The sequence below is a fragment of the Anopheles stephensi genome, chromosome 2 (genome assembly GCF_013141755.1).
Source record: "Anopheles stephensi strain Indian chromosome 2, UCI_ANSTEP_V1.0, whole genome shotgun sequence".
NCBI classification, from domain to species: domain Eukaryota; kingdom Metazoa; phylum Arthropoda; class Insecta; order Diptera; family Culicidae; genus Anopheles; species Anopheles stephensi.
In genome coordinates this window covers 67377673-67396871 of record NC_050202.1, presented here as the reverse complement: position 1 = coordinate 67396871, position 19199 = coordinate 67377673, and the positions used below count along the sequence as shown (strand labels likewise).

The 19199-nt window shown below is 44.4% G+C and overlaps 2 protein-coding genes across 23 annotated transcripts in view; both read right to left on the bottom strand.

The window, feature by feature from the left end:
• LOC118504404 (sodium/calcium exchanger 3) overlaps positions 1-3583 on the bottom strand; it is a 117395-nt gene extending 113812 nt beyond the window's left edge. For 2 of the 3 annotated variants that reach the window (XM_036038832.1, XM_036038837.1), the window contains exon 1: positions 3502-3583. The gene's annotated coding sequence lies outside the window, so the exon portion shown is untranslated. Of the gene's footprint in view, positions 1-3438; positions 3459-3501 lie in introns of those variants that run through there. The other variant, XM_036038835.1, reaches the window with a different exon arrangement.
• Positions 3584-7938: 4355 nt separating this feature from the next.
• The window catches only part of LOC118504398 (sodium/potassium-transporting ATPase subunit alpha), a 69892-nt gene continuing 58631 nt past the window's right edge, over positions 7939-19199 (bottom strand). For 19 of the 20 annotated variants that reach the window (XM_036038822.1, XM_036038825.1, XM_036038815.1 and 16 more), the window contains 3 exons: positions 14401-14575; positions 14067-14299; positions 7939-13965 (listed from right to left, as the gene is read on the bottom strand). In XM_036038822.1, the coding sequence (XP_035894715.1) occupies positions 13845-13965; positions 14067-14299; positions 14401-14575 (529 nt within the window). In that variant the 3' untranslated portion in view covers positions 7939-13844. Of the gene's footprint in view, positions 13966-14066; positions 14300-14400; positions 14576-14703; positions 15702-19199 lie in introns of those variants that run through there. The other variant, XR_004905297.1, reaches the window with a different exon arrangement.

Here is a 19199-nt window from a genome sequence, read left to right as displayed (position 1 = left end):
CAGCTTAATGCGGTTTCGTTGAGTTGAGTTGGGATTGAGGTAGTTTGCAGACGTGTGTAGTAAAGGGATATTAATAACCAATGTTGTTTAATTACTTTGAAATGTTTGCATAAATGATCCCTAGTGGTAAAAGGTGTGATGGATGAAAATCTTTAATAATGTTTACAACCATAAAATTGCTTCTGTCTAGCTAAGAGGGTAACCATGGTAAGAGTTGGGAAAATATTGATGAAGGATCAAGTAGGAATTGAAGGCGTTCTTCTTAACAGGTGATGAAGAGAAGAAGATATTAAGAAGCCATTTACAAAGGACTTAAGTTTGAGGTACTCGGAAGCTTGAACCAAGTTTCTACGAAGAGTTAAAAGTGATCTTGGAGATCACTGGGAAATTGAAGGTCTTTAATATTAAATGCATTTATCGTTTAAACCTGATACACTCTACAATAAATTATTTTTTCAGCATCACTTAATATCTCCCTGTCCAGCAAACGTTCTTGCACCTATGCTCTCGAAGCATAGTTGGAAAACAAATAAACGCACCCACCAAAAAAAAACTACGGATTTTCCAACATCCAGCAGCAAATGAATGCCCATAAACTAGATAAACAAATAAATACTCTTCATCATCGGCCAGCATCCAGGTACCGTGTGCCTTGCTCGTTCCTCCGTTCTGCTGATGGGTCACAACGATCCCGTTGAAGCATCCCTGTTGCATCGGAAAGTGATTTAATTACAATCAACCAATGGGATATACAGCACCGGCACCCCAGCATACAGCAGCATAAGTCCACCTCCATCCCTCACTTCCAACCCCGCTTCACCCCACCCAAAAAACCCAAACACTCAACAGCAACGTGATAACAACGAACGTTAAGTGAGCAGAAGTAGAAGCTTTATGTTACTCCCCAACCAGACAACTACACACCAGAGAAGCACCATCGGCCCCCACCCGGTACGGATACAGCAGCACACACTAAACGCCATTCACTTCAGCCATTCGTTTTCAATGACGGTACGGCCCGGACGCACTCCGGAACCAACCTTCCGAGGGGAGGTGGTGAAACGAAAAAGGGGAAACGAGCAAAACTATCAGAAAGTGATTTATTTTGCCTCGGTCCGAAGAATGCATCTCGGAGGAGGAAACCATTTGCATATCGATCGAGCCATTCGCTACACAGAGAGCAATCGTACCGGTGAGCTGCCGCTCAATAATGCACATCCACACACGCCACTCGGTGAAGCATTCCGAAGTTGTGTGGCCGGGTGGAGATGGTGGTTTCTTACAGCGACGAGTAAATTAGCCATGCGAAACCTGAACTTATGGGATCACCACGACCACCACGCCAGACTTTCCCACCGGCTGGTGACTTTTCGTCGGCAGCACAACAGAAGCTTAGACACGTTTTAAAATTAACATGTAAACTTTTATCTCGACAAACCCGAACCCCCTTGGGTACCTTGTCGCGGGTGCCAATTCCTTGGCCACCACAGTTCCACGGGCCGGTGTAAGTGATCAAATTTCTACTGAGAATTAGGAAAAGGGCAACAGCAATATAGAGAAACTCAACACGACCAATGGCGGTGTGGCGTGGCGATATTTGCCCACCGTCCCTCGATTTGGCACAATGGAAAGGTTTCCAAGGTTGTTTCCCGGAACATGCCACCGAATGAATGACTTTTCTTGCTTGATTGAGACCGAAAAAAGGGAAAAGGGCAACCAAACTACTTTGGCAGGCTTTTCCCGTCAATCATCATTGTCTTCGCTGTCGCTGACTGATGCGAAGATCTGAAGGGCAGGAACTTTGCGGAGGAAACCTAACGAAAGATGTGCTTCCTGTGCGCTGTCAAGATGTGTCCTTACGTTCGCTGTCCGCTGTAAGTGACTGGTGCGAGCACTATTGGTTTTGCGAATTGTTTTACTACTTCCCTAGCAACGCTTAATCAACCTTTTTTTCGGTTTTGCTTGACATTTTACACTCGGATATTGAGGCTTCACTTACACACTTAAAGACTACACTCGCAAGACACTTCTTTTTTTGTTGACCTCACTTCTATCACTTCTTCGCTACAGAAAAAAACCTCTCAAATGCCAGCTTTTCCTTCGCTTCTAATTACATTAACGAGATTAGCGAACGGTTCACATATTCGCTTTCGCTATCGACTTCCTCACCGTGCGTGCGTGTTTGTGTGGCTCCTTTCACATTCTCCAACATGGGTACACACTCACACACTTATCATACACGTGGAACCACATTTAGTAGTTAGTGTCTTGGTTACTAGAATGCTTGTGTTTTTCTTTTCTTGTTACTCTTTTTTCAACCTGTCAACCCAACATCTTCCGTTTCCATGACAACGTTAGTAAGAACACTTCACACTTTTCAACACACACGCACGCACACTCACAAGGGCAGTAAACTAGTGATGGCGGTGGCTTTTATTGGAGCAAAGATTGTTGTGGGGAGGGTCGAAGAAATCGAAACAAGAAAGCTTCCAGCAGCGCCCATTGCTACGAGGTGTCACATTTGTTCGGCGTACACAAGATAAGCAAACCGAGGGGCTCTGTTAATCGTCGTGACCGGAACGGGGGAAGATGATAAAAAAGAGGGGAACGTTTCTTCGTATCGAAGAAGTAGTGTTCTTATTGAAAGCATTATAGACACAAACAGAAAGACACGCACACAAGTATTCGCATTACTATTTGCAGTGAAAGTGAATCACAAGGCGCTTTTCTTTTCGATAGCAACACAAAAAACGCTTCGCAGCCTCTCGCGGCACTGACAGTTCACTATCGGGCGTGTTACTTAGATTAAGCGTGTTTCGACGGACATTGCGTTTGAATGGTTTCGTGCGATCCGGGAAACCAGTGAAAAGATACACGTATACGCAGATAGCCGGCGACAGTCGAACATGATCGATGCACAACGATAATTGCCACAAGAAATGTGTGGAATTTTTTTTGTGTTTGTGTTTTTATTTCTCTTCTCTTCTTCTACGTTCGTTTATCACTTGGACACCCGATGTGAACATATGTGATTCGCACACGCGTACCACAACAATGTTGCTTGATAGCTTTTGTCTCAAACACATGCACACACCGCAATCGGCTGCTGAAGCAAGATCAATCGCACACAGTCCGGAACCGCACGGCATCCTTCTGTTAGCACATTGTGTGACTAAAACGCGAAATTCTTGGCGTGACGTGATGTTATCATCAACCTGTGAAAGATCGGTGCCCGAACGCCTTCCAAATGTCTCACGAAACGCAAACGCACCTCGTTCGGTTGTTGTTTCCGGTGTGTTTTTTTTTTTGTCGAATTTGAATTACACAAACCCCCCCACACACACACACTTCCGACGGACCCGGAACTGAGGCCAGACGGAAAAGCTGGCTAGACTGGTGCGTGTCACGGCGTCACAGTTAGTAGCATGCGAAACCCACCCCGTTAGGGCGAAAACCCCTACGTAGTACCAACGGACAACAAGCGTCTACGCGCGCCCTTACCAGAAAGGGAAAGAAATGAAAACGCACCGCGAACGCAAACGCACTCCGGTCGCTTCGAGCTCTAGCACCAAACTGGTGGCCGGCCTCAGCCAACCCTTGCGAGCTCTATTGTTATTGCCAGCCCGACCACCCATGAAACCCCTCCCCCCCCCCCGCCATGCCTCGCCTGCTGTTTGGAGTGGGCCCCAAACACGGTTCGGAACCCGAAGCTCACCCCACCTTCCTTCGACCGCCCTTCCACCCCGCATTCGCCGTGGTGAATGCCGGGGCCCGAAGTGAAGCGTTCTGTACCGAAACGGTTTGGCCCGAAACCGTCGTCATCCGGACGGCATGGCATCATCGCGCGCCACACATGTCGAGTCCCACCCTGCCGTTCCCCAACGCGCAACACTAACACAGAGAAACCGCACAAGCGGCGAGAGAGCGACCGAGAGCGACGGATTCTTCGATGCGTGAAGTCATACGCCGTCGTCATCTTTTCACGGTCCAAAAGGGGGTGAGTGTGGAAAAACAGGGTGAGAGAGCGGTCCGCAAAACCACGGTTGTTCGGTGTCGCGTCATCGTTCTCTCGGGCTGCTCACATCTCTTTCTCGCGACAGTGCTCTCGCTCCGTTTATCTTATGCTGGCTGCTTCGGTTTCGTTCCTTCTGGTGCTGTTTTCCCGTCTGATTTTGCTTGCTGTGCACTAAACAAAAAAAAAAAATCTTCCACCCCCTTCGCGAATTTTCCAGCCCATAGGACAGGTTGGTAAGAAGTGTTTCACTACTTGCACCGTGATTCACGCGTCGAGCATCCAGCGAAGAAACAATAAACACGGGAGAAGTTTTGCCCCCGACTCTATCCGTGCGTGGTTTGTCCAATTTTTGTATTTTGGGGGTTCCTTTTGTTTTGTGCATATTTTCCCTTTACGGCACGTCCGGGCTGCCGACGGATTCCTCTTGAGTCGTGACTGACTGGCCCCGAATATAATTGAGAACCATTTTATGGGATACGGGCATGCAATTATGAACATTCTGTTTGCTAGCGGGCATGTATTCGACATTGGGTCGTTATTTTTAATTTTTATTTTCAATAAAAAACACACACACATTATGCTTGTAATTTTAAACATCAATAATTTTGAAATGAATTTGACAGCATTTCAATCTACAACGTTGAGCTAACAGCAACGCTCATCATCCCCTAGATAGAACCGTGCACGTGCACAAGTGGTCGAAAATGTTGTCCCGCGCCAAACAACCGACCGACACACCTGTATGAGTTTGGTTTGGCTGGCCCACCTCTCGGGACAGCTCGTCTGAGCAGTGTGCGTCGGTAGTGGTGTATTTGGAGCCGTTTTGCAAAATTCCTTCACACCGAGCACAAAATGAAACCGAAAGCCTCGGTTCGGCTCGGCAAATGTTTTGCGCCACCACCGTCACGCAAAACGGCCCATTCAACAAACGCTACTTCCGAAGCGTCCCTCGGGAACAGGTTCGCTCTATGTGTATGTATGTGTGTGTTTGAAGCAGGGTGCTAACTGTCCTGTCGGGAAACTTGTCCCGTCTGCTAGCTTTCCATTCACACTCCGAATATCCTTTCGTGTCTACACTCTCACACACACACACACGCTCTCTATTTCGGTTGCCTGTGTGTCTATGTGAGTATGCGCTCTCATTGGGAGAAAGTGATCGAATCAGCATGGATAGGAAAATGTCGCGTAAAATTCCGTCCCATTCGTAGGTGAAACACGAGCCTACTTTTCGTTTTCACTTTCACGCCTCTCGATGGTGGTCGGTATGCTGCACCAATACAGAGCCGGCAAGGAGGGTCACTCATATTGAGCTAGTGTAATGCTATTTATTTTTCGTCGTCTTGTCTTGGCAGAAGGCCCGACAACAAGCCGACCCTTCTGAAAATGTGAAGATGTCCTTGGACAATGTTCTTTAAATGGATAAGGCAGCACCCCTTTTTTTCCTTTCAATGAGACGGTTGTTGTGGTGTGGAATGCTTTACATTACTTGTCGATTTGAAGGATCGTCTCTATTGCGGCGTATATGCTGTGCTGAGAGGTAGGGGTTGTTTGAGACAGACTGGAATAAAAATTACGACGGAACGGATTGGTTTTTATAGCAATGGAGCACTCTTCTTTACAGTCTAGTTGAAATTACGTTTTATTATTTACGCGAAAATAAACTATGGCTTGAGGGCTATAAATTTATTATTTAAATTCAAATAACTTTGAAACACAAACATAAATAGTTTTCCTCAGACGCTCAAGAGTTTCAAACATACGCGATTCCTTCCCAGTGTTAACCACAGTGCACGCAGTACAGCTTGCTTCCGTTGTTGTGCGCCTGCTGGTATGCAATGTATTCTTGCACGCTTGTACAAGGCGTTACGTCGAAGCGTTACAAACCCTTCGAGTGACAGTGCGTGTAGAAAGTGTTACGAAGACCAATATTCTCCATTTGAATATTCTGTAAAAAATGAGTCTTTTGTTGTTTTTCTTGTAAAAAAGTTGGAGAATATATGTTCCTAATTTATTTTACCTTCCTAGACCTTCCTTTTCTCTGGCTTCTTAGGCTACATATTGGCAGCAGCTGGATAGCTGACTATATCTATTTGCGTATGAAAAGACTATATCTATTTGCGTATGAGGTCCGGATGCGATTTGACGTAATAAAAAACCGATAGTTCGATTCGATGAAATTTCCATGCAATTCCTAACCTTTTACCCAAGTTAGAGGTGGTCTGAAACACCTTAATTTGAAAGTGAACGGTAGATTTGTTAGTGTCACTCATATCCATCAAAAAGTACTCTTGAAATATAACATAAAGTTACAACACGATTTAAATTTTGTGATTATTACTTAATGTGTATGATATTTATTTAATTGATCCAGAACAGAATAAATCAGTATAGAAATATTAAAACATACAGGATACTCCCAACATATTGAGAATTTAAAACGTCATGTTAATTTTCTAATAATGTTTTGGTCTATTTTGGCTCTGCATAGTCCGACGAACAGATTTTAAAAGAACAAGATGAGAATGAATAGAGTTTTTAAAAAAAATAAAAAAATAAACATAGGTGTTCGGATACTTACTATGCTTTTTCAAAAATTTACGAAATGCAAACTAACAATGTGTTTGTTATTTATGAGACGATGTCTTCATTCTTGGCCTTGCGACTTCTTAGCTCATGCCTGCCATTTCTGGCTTACTAGACTTAATGATAACACCTATTTAGATAGTCAGTCCACACTACGGGGAAACGGTCCGGATGGAACTTGAACCCCGGTCGGGCCGTATGAAGACTAGCGCCGCTGTATGAGATGAAGATGAGATGAGATGGTGAGATGAATGAAGCCGAATGAAAAAGAAAATGTCTCCCAACATACCATAGACCAATAACCTCCATACAACTGTTCTCACATTAAGAAAAAAAATGAGTCATTTGAGGCAGCAACAATAAATCTTAGGTTTTTGTTCTCAGGATCTTTACGTTAAGAGTTGATGATTTACTAGTATCGCTCATACTTACCAAAAGCTAAACAACACGTATAGAATAAGACCTGGCCGTTTTTCAGTGACTATAAAAAATACTTACCAAAAATTACGCACTAAAAGCACGTTAATTTCGAATAGTGTAACTCTAGGAAATGGTTTTCTTTCTTCAGTTAATCTGTTTAGTGTTCTATCGTTAGAACAGTAACGCTCGTTGCCCCCAGGTTTAGTTTTGTAATTTTTTTTTTCAATACTATTTCTCTGTTTTATTTGACAAATCTTTCAGGTTCTTAATTTTCGTTTATTCATTCAGAAACTATAGTCCATTCGGTATATGATGGTTCTTTGTCGCAGTTGGTACCGGCACATAACTACTACCTGCACACACACTCACACCCCTTCTCTCTGCTCTCCATTTTATCGCTCTCTCTCTCCCTCTCTCTCGCCTTTGTGCCTTTAACACGCCTACCTTCGTCCTCCAGTGCTAAGCCTGATGGTGCTGAGCAACTGCTGTGTGCTTGTATCCTTGGGTTGATCCTTCATCGCCACTAAACGTGCACAACACACACAGCAGGACCGGAAGGTTTCCTGTCATAGCAAGCTTGAACATCCTTCCGCTCTGCTGCTCCTCCTCCTCACCGTCCTTCTATCCACCAATTCATTCCATTCGGCGGCTGCGGCTTTACCGTTCAACTGGATTTTCTTACAATTTACTTTGTTTAGTAATTTAAACTCTGCATTCTACTTAATCGGCATACTTCTTGATCGGCTTGCATTGCTCCAAATGGGTTTTTTCTTCTTCTTCTTATTCCTCGTGTGCTCTCTCTCTCTCTCTCATTACGATCTCTTTTCCGCATTTCTTATTTCTTCTCATTCACATGCTTTGTTTTTCCCTCTTTCTCCGTCACTTTTTTATACTTTTTTTGTTCGACTTGTGTTTTGTTGTTTTTTTTTTCTCTTCCGTTCTTTTTGCTTGGTTGTTTTTAACGAGCTTATTTTCTGATTTTAAACGTGTGTTACTTACTTTCGTACAAGAGCTTTGCTGCAAATTTAGCTAATCATAGTTTGGTTTTTATCATGTTTTGTTTTTCTTTGTTCGTTTTTGTTACATTTTAGTGTGTGTTTTACTTGTTGTTGTTGCTGCTGCTGCTGCTGGCTTTCTTTTACTAATGGTTGTTCTGTGCGTTTTTGTGTGGTTTATTCTTCGATCGACCATGCTGAAATCTGTGTCGGTGTGTGAGTATGGCTTTGTGGTAGGGAGGCTAGTGAATTACGGCAGCGGTGGCGATGGCAGCGATGGCAGCGACGGTGGCAAATCTACTCCCTTTTTCTCGTTTACTAAGCCTATGTCTGGGTGCAACGAACGAATAAACCATCCCTTACCCGGACACCGCAGATGCAGCACCCGGCAAGGTTTGGTGCGTGTGTGGCTGTGTGATGGCAATAGGTAAGTAAGTGTGTCATTTTTGTGTTTCAGTGTAGTGGGGATCTCTGTGCCTGTGTATGCTTATGGTTTGCTTTTCTTCTTTATTAATTGTATTTCTGCTTGCTTTTATTTAGTATTCAGCAAACTAGTCGGCGTAAGGAGGCGTTTTGCTAGTTTGCAGTAACGAAATAGACTCATCATCATCGTCTTCCTCATCATCAAAATGTGTTTTTATTCTTCTTCTTCCACCCTCTTTTTTTTTGTTTACATAATTAATTGCTTAACGACATAGCCGCCGCTTCGCCGGTTCTTCAAACTACCCGGGCTCCTGATTAGGACACCTGATTAAGAGACTAAGCAGGAGAGCGATTCCACGCGCGCGTGTGTTAGGTGAATGTCTGTGTGTGTGAGTGTATTTCTTCTTCTTTATTATTTATTATACTTAATTACTTTTTTTATTTATCTGGGCGTGGGCTTTACGTTTGGTACTGTTTGCTTTTTGTTTTAGTCCCAAACCATTTAAATCGTTCCGTGTCTCGGCCCCGATCGAGAGACGGAAACACGCACATGTTTTCCATAGAGTGTGTGTGTAACTGATGGTTTTGCTGTCTTCTTTTATTTTTCACATTTTCTTTACGCTAGTACACGCCTTCCCAATGTATCTCTCTCGGCGCCGGTTTTTGTTGTATCGCATTATTAATCTTTATTATATAATTATTTATTTTTCATTTACAACAATCGGGCAGTTTTATGTGACGCGTTGCTTGTATGTTTCTGTCTGTGTGTGTGTGTTTTTGTGTTTGTATTTAAATCTGATCTTTTCTTCTACATGTCCTCGCGTCGCACCCTATCATAGTCCTGCGATATATTTAACGTTTTTTAGTTCCTCCCCCTGCTCACTACTGCTCCAACCCCGCCCCCCTCCCCCTTCTTTTCACCATTAATTATCCTTTGCTTTATTTGATTTTATGTTTTGCTGGGTCGTTTTTTCGTTCGATCGATCGTTCCTCTGTTTGCTTTCCTTGTTTGTCTGTCTGCTCTACTATAGCTCCCTAAAACTGCTTTACAATTCAAACACTAACAAGACTTAGGCTGATTTACGTTTGTTTTTTTTTTACTTTATTCATTTTTGTTTGTTTTCTTTTGCTTTTGTTGTTGCTGCTGCTGCTGTTGCGGCTGTATACTTCCTACTACACTATTATACTTACTCTCTGCTTTATAAGCGAGCAGAAAGTTCGAACGAAAGTGGTCAGCAACAAAAAAGCGTACAGGTTTGTTACTAACTTTTGCCTTCTAAACGAGCGTTACTACACAACAATACAACACGCGATACATCCGTTCGCCTCATCGGATCCACACACACACACATGCACACGCGCACGTGTTGCCATTGTGAGCATTGTTTTGTGTGCTGCTTCATTAGCGGTATCGAATTTCGCGCCAGTTAACAGTTTGGAACGAAAGCGAAGAGAGAGCAGAGAGTGAAGCACGGTGAACAGGATAACAACAGAAGAAAAAAGAAAACTCATAAACGTTTGCATATAGTAAACAGCAAACATCCACAACAACAACGCCACCCATCCTTTCGCAATAAAACAATTGCACAAAAAAACAAAAAAGGAAAAATAAAACAACTTTATAACAAACAGCACAATGGCACGTTTAAAAACTCCCACAGAGAAAAACAAGAGAGGAAACAAGAATGAAACAACAACAGATCCGCGTTTTTTTGTTGTTTATTTAATCCTCTACTTTTAACGTTATCTCTCGTTAGCTTTCTGCACACTGCACTGTGTGTGTGTGTGTGTATGTGTGTTTTATTCCTTTTTCTGTCTTATGAACATAACAAATGTTGTTTCTTGTTTTGCTTTTCTATTTGTAGCTTTCTGCGCTTTTCTGCCCTTTTTGCTCGGATTGTTAAATTTGTTTGTTTTTTCTCTTTCTTTTACACCACATTCTTACTATTTCATTTTATTGTGTGTGTTTTGTATTGTTTCTTTTTGTTTGTTCTGTGATTCATGTATTTTTCTCTTTTTAAAGACTTAATATTTGCAACGATCTCTCGGTGTGACTGTTTCGCGCAACCTACCACTTTTCCATATTAGCTGTACGTGTTTGTGTGTGTGTGTGTGGGTGTATCTGTGTTTTGCTCGTTTTGTTCCGCGGGTGGGTATTTTCTTCTGCACTGTTAATAATATAGTTTACAGCATCGTCGCCGCATGTGTCTGCGAATTATTAGAATTGCACGTGCTCTACTCCACTGTCACACAGAGAGAGAGAGAGAGAGAGAGCAGGATATTCGGCTTTAGTTTGCACTACCATACGGTCGTAATGGGTAGCTTAAACAAAGCTTCCATGGGATAGCCCGCCCTCCCTTTTTTAAATTTTTCATTTTCCACCCACACACACACATCCACAAACACACGCTTCGAGTTTTTATTCTTTCCTTGTGTTTTTGTTTTCTTTTTCTTCTTTATTCTAGTACTATGGTTTTTTTTTCTTTGTTTTTAAATTATGTGTTCCGAGCGTATTATTTACTTTATTTTACCATCTTCTCATTTGCTTCATCAGTAACTAACAACGAATTGATTTTAATCATTTGCATCGTGTGTGTGTGTGTGTTCATTTCGTGTGTGTATCTCTTATGCACGTATGTGCACAAGTGTGTGTGTGCGTGTGTGAGATTTTTGCATGTCCCTGTCCTATATGTGAGAGGTGTCTTTGTTTTTCTTTTCGGGCTGCCATACTGAATATCAATTTATTCGTAAAAACGGGAAAAAACAACGAAATGTGGGGTGTTTGGAAACATCACCCATCGCCAAAAACACTAAAAAAAACCACAGGGACACCGTTCAACCGCATCGGGGGTCACCGGTGTCCGTTTTCCACCATCGTTCGCAGATTGCGCAGCTATAATAGCAAATGGCGTTTGTCGGTAGCATAGATTTTCTTCCGCTGCGTAATTTTGCGAGACGCATTGTGGGGTAAGCGCTATAGCACACTGCGCCCGATTCGGCCCGAACGGATGTAACGACAAATTCTCCGACCAAATGGGCTAAACGTAGGGGAGCGAAAGGATTGCGTAATTGCGCTGCGTATGCTTGTAACGAAGACATACATCTATCAGCTACACATTACATCTTAACCGCGTTGCGGTGCGTATGTATGCCCCATCGTAATCTAGCAGAATTTCCAATGATTTTGTAGGCAAACGGTCTCAAACGGACCCCCCCTCCAACCCGCAACAGCCCACCTTTCGAAGGGCTCGGCTTTAAGACGAGATATAAAATGATGGCATTTCCATGGCGGTTTGTGGATTGATGATACGATGGTGCTGGCAGCAAGTAGTTCTTTAAACCCCCAAAACGTACCACCTCAGAGCCGTACCCGACACGCTACTAAAAATCGAACAGCGAACGATACGAACGAAGAAAATCATACTATAACATTTAAAAAAAAAACAATCGTTTTAAAAACCATCTCCTAAACCCCACACACAAACATCACACGCACACGGCCACACACATTTGCTCCTTATATCATAGTCTAACAATTTGCACTATAGCTCTCGCGCTATACAACGCCAGCGGAAAAGCGTTGGGAATTAATCGTAATAATAATAATAGTAATAGTGATATAAAAAAACAAACGATCAGAAAACAGTAGAAAACAGTATCCCCAGCGCTAGGGGGAAAATGGTTAAACCGTTCAACAAACCCACCTACTGGTGTGTGTGTGTTCTTTGTCGCACATGGCGCATTGGTGCTAGGCAGAATTTGCATGCCCGCTTTTTCTTGATCTTGGTTCAAAGTACGCAGCTAGACCAGTATTGTTGTGTGCTGATAGCTCTAGAGCTATCGGAACCGGCAACATCATTACACTGCTTGCGATTCGATTCGACAGCCAGTTGCGCATGGATATCCTTAATTGGAGTATCATTTAGAAGAAAAACTGCACACACACACACATACACACATACCGCTTCCTATTAACAAAGTGCAAATACACTCGTGATGCATTTAAAAATCCAGGCAACACGCCGTACAAACGCGCACACGCCATCAACACCGAAACATTTGGAGCACGGAAGCTTGGGAGCAATGAGAAAGCAAGCACGCCGGAATAGAAAAAAAAAATACTTCGGTCTTTCACTTCGGTCAACGGACAACAACAACAAACAACATCAACCTGACGCAAAAGAACGGCCAACCTACGGTCAAATGAAGAGTAGGGGGACGAAACGAAAAACGGAACGAATCCTCCGTATATGACAAAGTATGCGCTTACCATCCGGGTAACCGGAAAACCCGTGCGCAATGCGTATGTGCGTGTGTCCCCCCGAACGTCGTCATCATCATCAGCATGATTCTCAACTATGGCTGTAAGACCTTCCCCATTCTCATTGCCCCTTCCCCCGCGATTGCCATCATCGATTCACGTGTGCGTATGTGAGGTGGTGTTTTCTCTCCCACAGCAGAGACAGTGTTTATTAAGCGCCGGACAACAACTGCCGGATGTATTCTCACGGGCGCCAAACTGTTTTCAACCGGAAGGTTCGGGCGCCAAACACAACACGGCAGGCTGCACCACAATAACACAACATAAGGACCTAGCGCGGACGCGCGCGCTCGCGCTGCTTTGTGCCTACTAAAACAACAACACACACACACACACAGAGTGAGAGGGAGGGTTTCGGTCTAACCCCGGGTCCCCGGATCTCCCGATTCGCAAGGAGCAGCAGCAAAGGAGTTTTGCTTCCTCTGGGCCAACACACAACTTGTTCCTGGGGCAGGCGTCGGTCGGTTGGTGGCGATGGCGGTGGTTGCGTGCGCGGAATCGTTATCGATCCTATATGATGCTGTTCTTCCGCTTACGGTCGCTCCTACGGTCTCTTACCCTAGCTAGCTAGCTTTCTCTGCCTGCTTGCACTGCTACATCTGCTTCCGTCTTCTGGCGTGCTAAAACTGCTTAACCGTCGTACTACTATATTCGTTCGTATTAATGCTTAATTTATTCTTGTGTTTGTTTGTTTCTTTGTTTTTTGTTGTTGTTGTGTTTTGCTCGCAAACTATCCACACGATTTCTTATATTGGTTTATTATAATGTGTGTTGCACCGTTCTATCGCTCATACTATGGTAGCGTTGCACAATCTCGCGCTCCCTCATCTTCCGACCAGGCTCCGTGGTTCGAAGTGTTTCTGTGTGTGCGTGTACGTGTGGGTGTATATGTTTGGGTGTGTGTGGGTTCGTGTGTTCGTTTGGGTGCATGTGTTTGCCCGTGAGCATTTTTTTGTTATGTATGGCTGTTTATGTATAGAGTATGCATGTGTTCGTGTAGAGGTGTATGTGTGTGTGTTTGTGGGGGGGGAGTTGGTTTTTGTTGGTTTGTTTTTTAATTAATCTTTTTAAATATAAATTTGTTGACCTAATAGTACGTTTCTTGCTCTAGCCAGCCGCCTGGATTGCGTCTCAAGTAGAAGCGACGAATTTCGTCATACACGAAGATGGACAAGCTGAACGGTAAAGCTGGTAGCCACCAAACGAACCTATAATTGTAACAAAGAGAACGGATAAGTAACATTGGCGAGATCCGGAAAAATAAAGGGACAGAGCCAGAAACACTATATGGGCACGCGCCGTTACTTACTTCAGTGGGAACATGCGCAGACCCTTGTCCATGCCCGGCGTGTAGGACAGGATGGCAGCAAGTATCGTTTCGAACACGAGGCCAAAGTTGAGGGCCCAGTTTCTCATGCCCTGGTGGAAAATCGAGTTACGGCGAGTCTTACAGATGATCAAATCGGCCCACTGGACCACGACGATCGACACGAAGAACGCGGTGTGGCAGGTGAACTCGAGGGTCTTGCGGTCGCGGTAGGTCTACGGCGCGACAGAGGGAACGAAAAGCAAACGGTAAGTTTCGTTAGTGGATTGCTGTTGCCGCACCATACAGAGCGTGTATCGTGTGATCGAGTACTTACCCATTCCTGACCATACGAGTCAGTGAGATCGTTAATGGCTTTCGAGTCCCAGCTCTTGCGGAGACCAAACAGCTTCAGCGGCAAGAATCCATTCTCAGCCATAATGACGAAGTACACGAAGAAACCGGCGGCAGCCTGAATCATACCGATCTGACCGTAAGCCATCGAGATAAGTCTGCACGTGTGCGTTGCGGCGAAAGATAAAAGTTAAGGATTGGTTGGGAGGGAAAGAAGAAAACCATCGTTAAAATACTGTTTGCAGCGATCACAGTTGATCGGTTAGTAATTATTTTACGGATGATGTTTTTTTTTTGTTTATCAAGCTAATGTTAGTGATCAGATGTTAAGACAAGCTTACTTTCGATTGCTCGTTGTTTGGTTATGAGATCGTTTTTTTTTTTCTCTTCATTTTGTAATACTGTGTTCTCTACCAATCAACGAGCAAGGAATGTAAACGAGACGCATTTGTCCCATAAACCCCAATTAGTAAAAGCTTTACAAATTACAGAGCAAACGGTTAAATACGGGCTTGCGAAAGCGGGCACATCATAGTTAACTTAAAACCATTACTTAACGCTACAAATCATACCACTTATTTACTAAAAATAAAGCGCAAAAAGCGTGCGGGGCAGTAAAACACAAAAGCGAATTAATCTACACTACAATAGTCTATCTAAAAGCGTTTGTACAAGAATAAGATTTCTTCGTTAGACTTTTGATGCTTTGGTCTGACGATGTTAGTAGTAGGAAGAAATAAGAGGTAGAAAGCACACCATTACATCGTAAAAAAATATCCATGCTACATTTTTACAGGAAATAGTTTACAAACAGCAGACGAAATTGAGTTAAGCAGTTAAGGCAAATGGAAAAGGTTTGCCTGTTGATAGAACAAGGAAATAGGAAATAGAGAAGAGTTGAAGATAGCATTGAAAAGTTTCTTCCAAAGAAGCTTACAAGAGCAAAATGGCAAGGTTAAAAGTATGTAGAAAGGACAGTGAGAAATATAGAAAGAGAGAGAGAGAGAGAGAGTAAAGGAAACAAAAAGCACACTTTTCTCATACGAAATACTCACTTTTTGGTCTGGAGACATTTAGAGTTTGAAATATTGATGAGAAGGGAATAAGAGGGGATGGGTGGAGGTATGTTGCATGGGTAGGGTGGATTTCCGGTCGAGAGAGAACACAAAAAGTACACAATTGAAGGAGCGAACGAAGGTTATGTTTTCCTGGTGTGGCGAGACGGTATAAGTGAGTAATTTGTTCGTTTGTTTGGGGTACGTTTGGGGTGTTTGGGGTATATATGTGGCAGCCGTATCCATTTGTGCACCGTACTGTACCACACGATACACGATACACGACACGATACACGACACGATGCATGATACACGACAGGATACGATACACGATACACGCTACACACTACGCGCTAAATCTAACACTAATACAAATTCATAATTGTAAGGTAACGGTAATTGTAATAAAATAGTTTTAGTCTTATCTCGTATCTCGAACCGATCGGTCTTAAAAACGCTCAACTTAAAACGCTCAACTTAAAACGAAAGAAATCGCGCCAAAGTGGTGACCCCGACGTGAGTTTTTTATTAACGTTACAAGTGCGTGATTTTTGTTCGAGCGAGTTTTCGTGTACGCCAAAAAATGCTAGAGGATAAAGTGATTACGAATCCGCCTACCGCGAACCCCGCGTCTCAACCGGCCGCTATTGAAGCAATCCATACGCCTCGATTGAATCCACCCAGCATGGAAGACACCAACATAGAGACATATTTCATGTCGCTTGAATTTTGGTTCGCTGCTTCGGGAATAGGCGCATTGCACGATACGCGAAAGTACAACATCGTTATGGCACAGGTGCCTCCTAATAAACTGACTGAGCTAAGGTCAATCATCGATGGCACACCGACGATGGACAAGTACACATACATAAAGACCAAACTGATCGGTTATTTCGCAGACAGTCAGCAGCGGCGTTTGCAGCGCGTATTGTCCGATATGCCGCTAGGTGATAAAAAACCAAGCCAGCTCTTGAACGAGATGAAGCGCGTTGCTGGCAACGCTCTTAACGAAACGGTGCTTATTGATCTTTGGGCATCCAGGCTACCGCCACATGCACAAGCGGCAGTGATCGCTTCTCGTGGTGACGCCGCCGACAAAACCACCATCGCTGACGCCATTGTCGAATCTTTGGAACTTAGGAGCATTAACGCCGTCGAACGAAAAAAATCAGCGATGGCGCCAGACCACGTGCCTGAAACCGCGGTCAACGACCCCATTTCTGATCTTCGAAAAGAGATAGCTGAATTATCCAGGCGCATTGAAAACGTGTTTCCCAACCGAAGGCATCGCGGACGATCGGTTTCCCGCGCCAGTTCACCAGGTAGACGCTCATTTAGTCGCAGGGATTTTTCGACTGGCCCGTGTTGGTTTCATCGCAAATTTGGTAGTGAAGCTCGAAAATGCCGAAAACCCTGCACCGCTCAAAGCTCTTCACCTTCACAATAGCGACGCTCTGCTGATGCTGCGGTGGAGATTGGCGAACTCACCACTACAGCCGCAATCTTTCGCCTAAGAATTGCCGATACAACCACGTCAATGCAATTTTTAATCGACACCGGCGCCGATGTGTCTGTGGTTCCGAAAGATTTGCTTTCAGCCGGAGTTAAACCATCTTCGATAAAACTGTTCGCCGCGAACGGATCGCCCATTAATGTATATGGTGAAGTTTTATTAAAAGTAAACCTCGGTCTTCGTCGTGAGTTCTTGTGGTCGTTCCTGATAGCCGATGTAACTTCCGGAATAATTGGTGCGGATTTTTTAGGCAATTTTGACCTACTGGTAGATATTAAACGAAAGCGTCTCATCGATAACACCACCCACCTCGAGTCGGTTGGATTCCTTGCGAAAAGTGAGCAGTGTTCGGTTAAAACTTTTCAGGCGGTTTCACCCTACGCCGAGTTGTTAGCCGAATTTCCCAACATCACTCGTCTCGCGCCACCGGGTACAATCTGCGATGCACCGGTCTACCATCGAATTGAAACGACTGGGCAGCCTGTTTATGCACGCCCACGACGGCTCTCCCCGGACAAGCTTGAAGCTGCGAGATCCGAATTCGAACATCTGATGAAGCTTGGGATATGCAGACCTTCTAGCAGCAGTTGGGCGAGCCCGCTTCACATGGTGAAAAAGGCGGACGGGTCCTGGCGACCATGCGGTGACTACCGCGCACTCAACGCTCAAACCATCCCGGATCGCTATCCCTTACCGTACCTGCAGGACTTCTCTACCATCCTAGAAGGTAAAACTATTTTTTCAAAAGTTGACTTGCAAAAGGCGTTCCATCAGGTGCGAATCCATCCCGAGGATATTGCTAAGACTGCCATCACGACACCCTTCGGATTGTTCGAGTTCTCGTTCATGACCTTTGGACTGCGCAACGCTGCGCAAACATTTCAACGTTTAATCCACGAGGTTGTGCGAGGGTTGGATTTCATATTCCCCTACATTGACGATCTATTCATCGCTTCATCATCACCCGAAGAACATCGTGAACACTTGCGTCGATTGTTTGAAAGGCTCAAACAATATAATCTGGCGATAAATATTGCCAAGTGCGAATTCGGCCGTGATACTCTTGATTTTCTTGGCCACTCTGTATCTGCTGATGGTATCCGTCCCTTGCCAGACCGCGTGCGAGCTATTGCAGAATACAAGCGTCCTGCGACAGTGAAGGAATTAAAAAGGTTTTTGGCTATGCTAAATTTTTACCGTAGGTTCATGCCAAACGCGATCGAGCACCAGATTCCACTCCTTTCCATGATTACTGGCAACAAACGCAACGATCGATCCCCGTTGACCTGGAATGACACCACAACCGCAAGTTTCGAGCGCTGTAAGCAACAACTCGCCGATGCTACGCTGTTATCGCATCCCGTCAAATCTGCAGAGCTATCCCTTTGGGTCGATGCATCTGATATCGCCGCAGGGGCGGTTCTGCATCAAATCGTCGATGGAAACCCTCAACCACTCGGATTTTATTCGAAGAAATTCGATAAGGCGCAACTGCGGTATAGTACCTACGATCGCGAGCTGACAGCAATATACCTTGCGGTGCGGCATTTCAAATACATGCTCGAAGGACGAAGCTGTCACATCTATACCGACCACAAACCCATCACATTTGCCTTCCGCCAGAAGCTTGACAAAGCCTCGGACCGTCAAGCTCGCCAGTTGGATGTGATTGGTCAGATCACAACGGACATCCGTCACATTGTGGGAAAGGACAACATCGTGGCTGACTTGCTCTCCCGCATCAATGCAGTAAAGTCAGTGCCATCCCTGGATTATGAAGCCCTAGCAGAGAGCCAAAAAGACGACCACGACCTTCAAAATATCGTAGAAGGTAAACTGAATAGTTCGCTTAAACTAAAGTATTTTACCATTCCAGGCAGTACCAAACAACTATTATGTGACTGCACTGGTGATCGCATTCGGCCCTTTATAACGGAACGGTTCCGGCAAGCTGCGCTCCAGGCAACGCATAATTTGTCTCATCCTGGCACGCGTGCAACGGCCAAATTAATGACGGAGCGATTTGTTTGGCCAAGCATCCGCAAGGACAGTATCGCTTTCGCTAGGAGCTGCCTGCAATGCCAACGCTCGAAGGTGACACGCCACATCCAATCGCCTGTATCCCGATACTCGGCTCCGGATAGTCGATTCTCACATATCAACATCGACATCGTTGGGCCCTTCCCCCCGAGTAAAGGTAACCGTTACTGTCTA